The sequence below is a fragment of the Egretta garzetta genome, unplaced genomic scaffold (assembly GCF_000687185.1).
Source record: "Egretta garzetta isolate BGI_Z169 unplaced genomic scaffold, ASM68718v1 scaffold140, whole genome shotgun sequence".
Taxonomy (NCBI): domain Eukaryota; kingdom Metazoa; phylum Chordata; class Aves; order Pelecaniformes; family Ardeidae; genus Egretta; species Egretta garzetta.
This window is the reverse complement of record NW_009258376.1, coordinates 303,763-304,718: the sequence shown is the minus strand read 5'-3', so window position 1 is coordinate 304,718 and position 956 is coordinate 303,763. Positions and strand designations below refer to the sequence as shown.

General features: G+C 64.4%; 1 protein-coding gene across 1 annotated transcript in view; it reads right to left on the bottom strand.

Moving 5' to 3' along the window:
• Nucleotides 1-633, bottom strand: part of STUB1 (STIP1 homology and U-box containing protein 1) — a 2,976-nt gene extending 2,343 nt beyond the window's left edge. Inside the window, 3 exon segments of the mRNA XM_035895562.1 lie at nucleotides 57-123; nucleotides 125-290; nucleotides 401-633. Coding sequence (XP_035751455.1) covers nucleotides 57-123; nucleotides 125-290; nucleotides 401-542 — 375 coding nt within the window. The 5' untranslated portion in view covers nucleotides 543-633.
• Between the last annotated feature and the right edge of the window lie 323 nt (nucleotides 634-956).

Below are 956 nucleotides of genomic sequence, written 5' to 3'. Positions count from 1 at the left end.
GATGGAGGGATGCTATCACTCCCTTCCCTGCCGCACCTCCAGGAGGGCAGAGGCACCCACACAGATGGCTTCATAGCACTAAAAAAGCCTTTATGGGTGCCGCCGCTGCCCCGCACCACGTTACCTCTCCTTCTCTGCCATGATCAGCTTGGTCAGGTAGGAGTGCAGCTCGTTCTCCTGGTTGATCCGTTTCTCCTCAATGCTGTTCCAGCGTTTCTTCTTGGCGATGCGCAGTGCGCTGGGGATGTCGTCCCCGAAATTCAGCCGCTGTTCCTTGGCGAGATTGTAGGCTGGGGAGAGAAAGGGCGTTTCAGAGCTGACACCGCCTTCCCTCTTGCCCTCCCTGACCCTTTCCCGGCGGACAGGCAGAGCGAGGAACACCGGCCCCGTGCCTGCTCACCTCTCTGCAGGTTGGCGATGGCCTCGTCGTAGTTCTCCATCTCCATCTGGCACTGGCCCAGGAAGAAGTGAGCCTTCACTGACTGGCCGTCCAGCTCCAGGGCTCGCTTGCAGTCCGCCAGCGCCTTGTCGTGCTGCTGCATCTTCAGGTAGCAGAGGGCTCGGTTGGTGTAGTAGACGGCCACCAAGGGGTTGCGGTTCTGCAAGGAGAGACCCGTGTTACGGCCACCGCTGGCAGGGGTGAGACGCGGCGACACCAGGGTGACAAGTGGGTGACTCGGTGAGCTGGCTGTGCCCTGCCGTCACCCTGGGGAGAGCCAGGAGTGCCGGCACGGGCCTGTGGGGAGCTGCTGGGATGGATGGGGGACAAGCTGGGGCACATGCCCCCCCCCTGCACCCCCGGGGGGGCGTCTGCACTACCGGGCCCATCCCAGGGACGTGGCAGGGTCAGGGGGAACAGGCCCAGGCTGGGGGCACCCTGGGGCAGAGGGGGGACAGGAGGGTCCAGCTGAGGGGCTGGTGGTGAGATGTGCCTGGCTGGGGGTGCCAACCTCGGG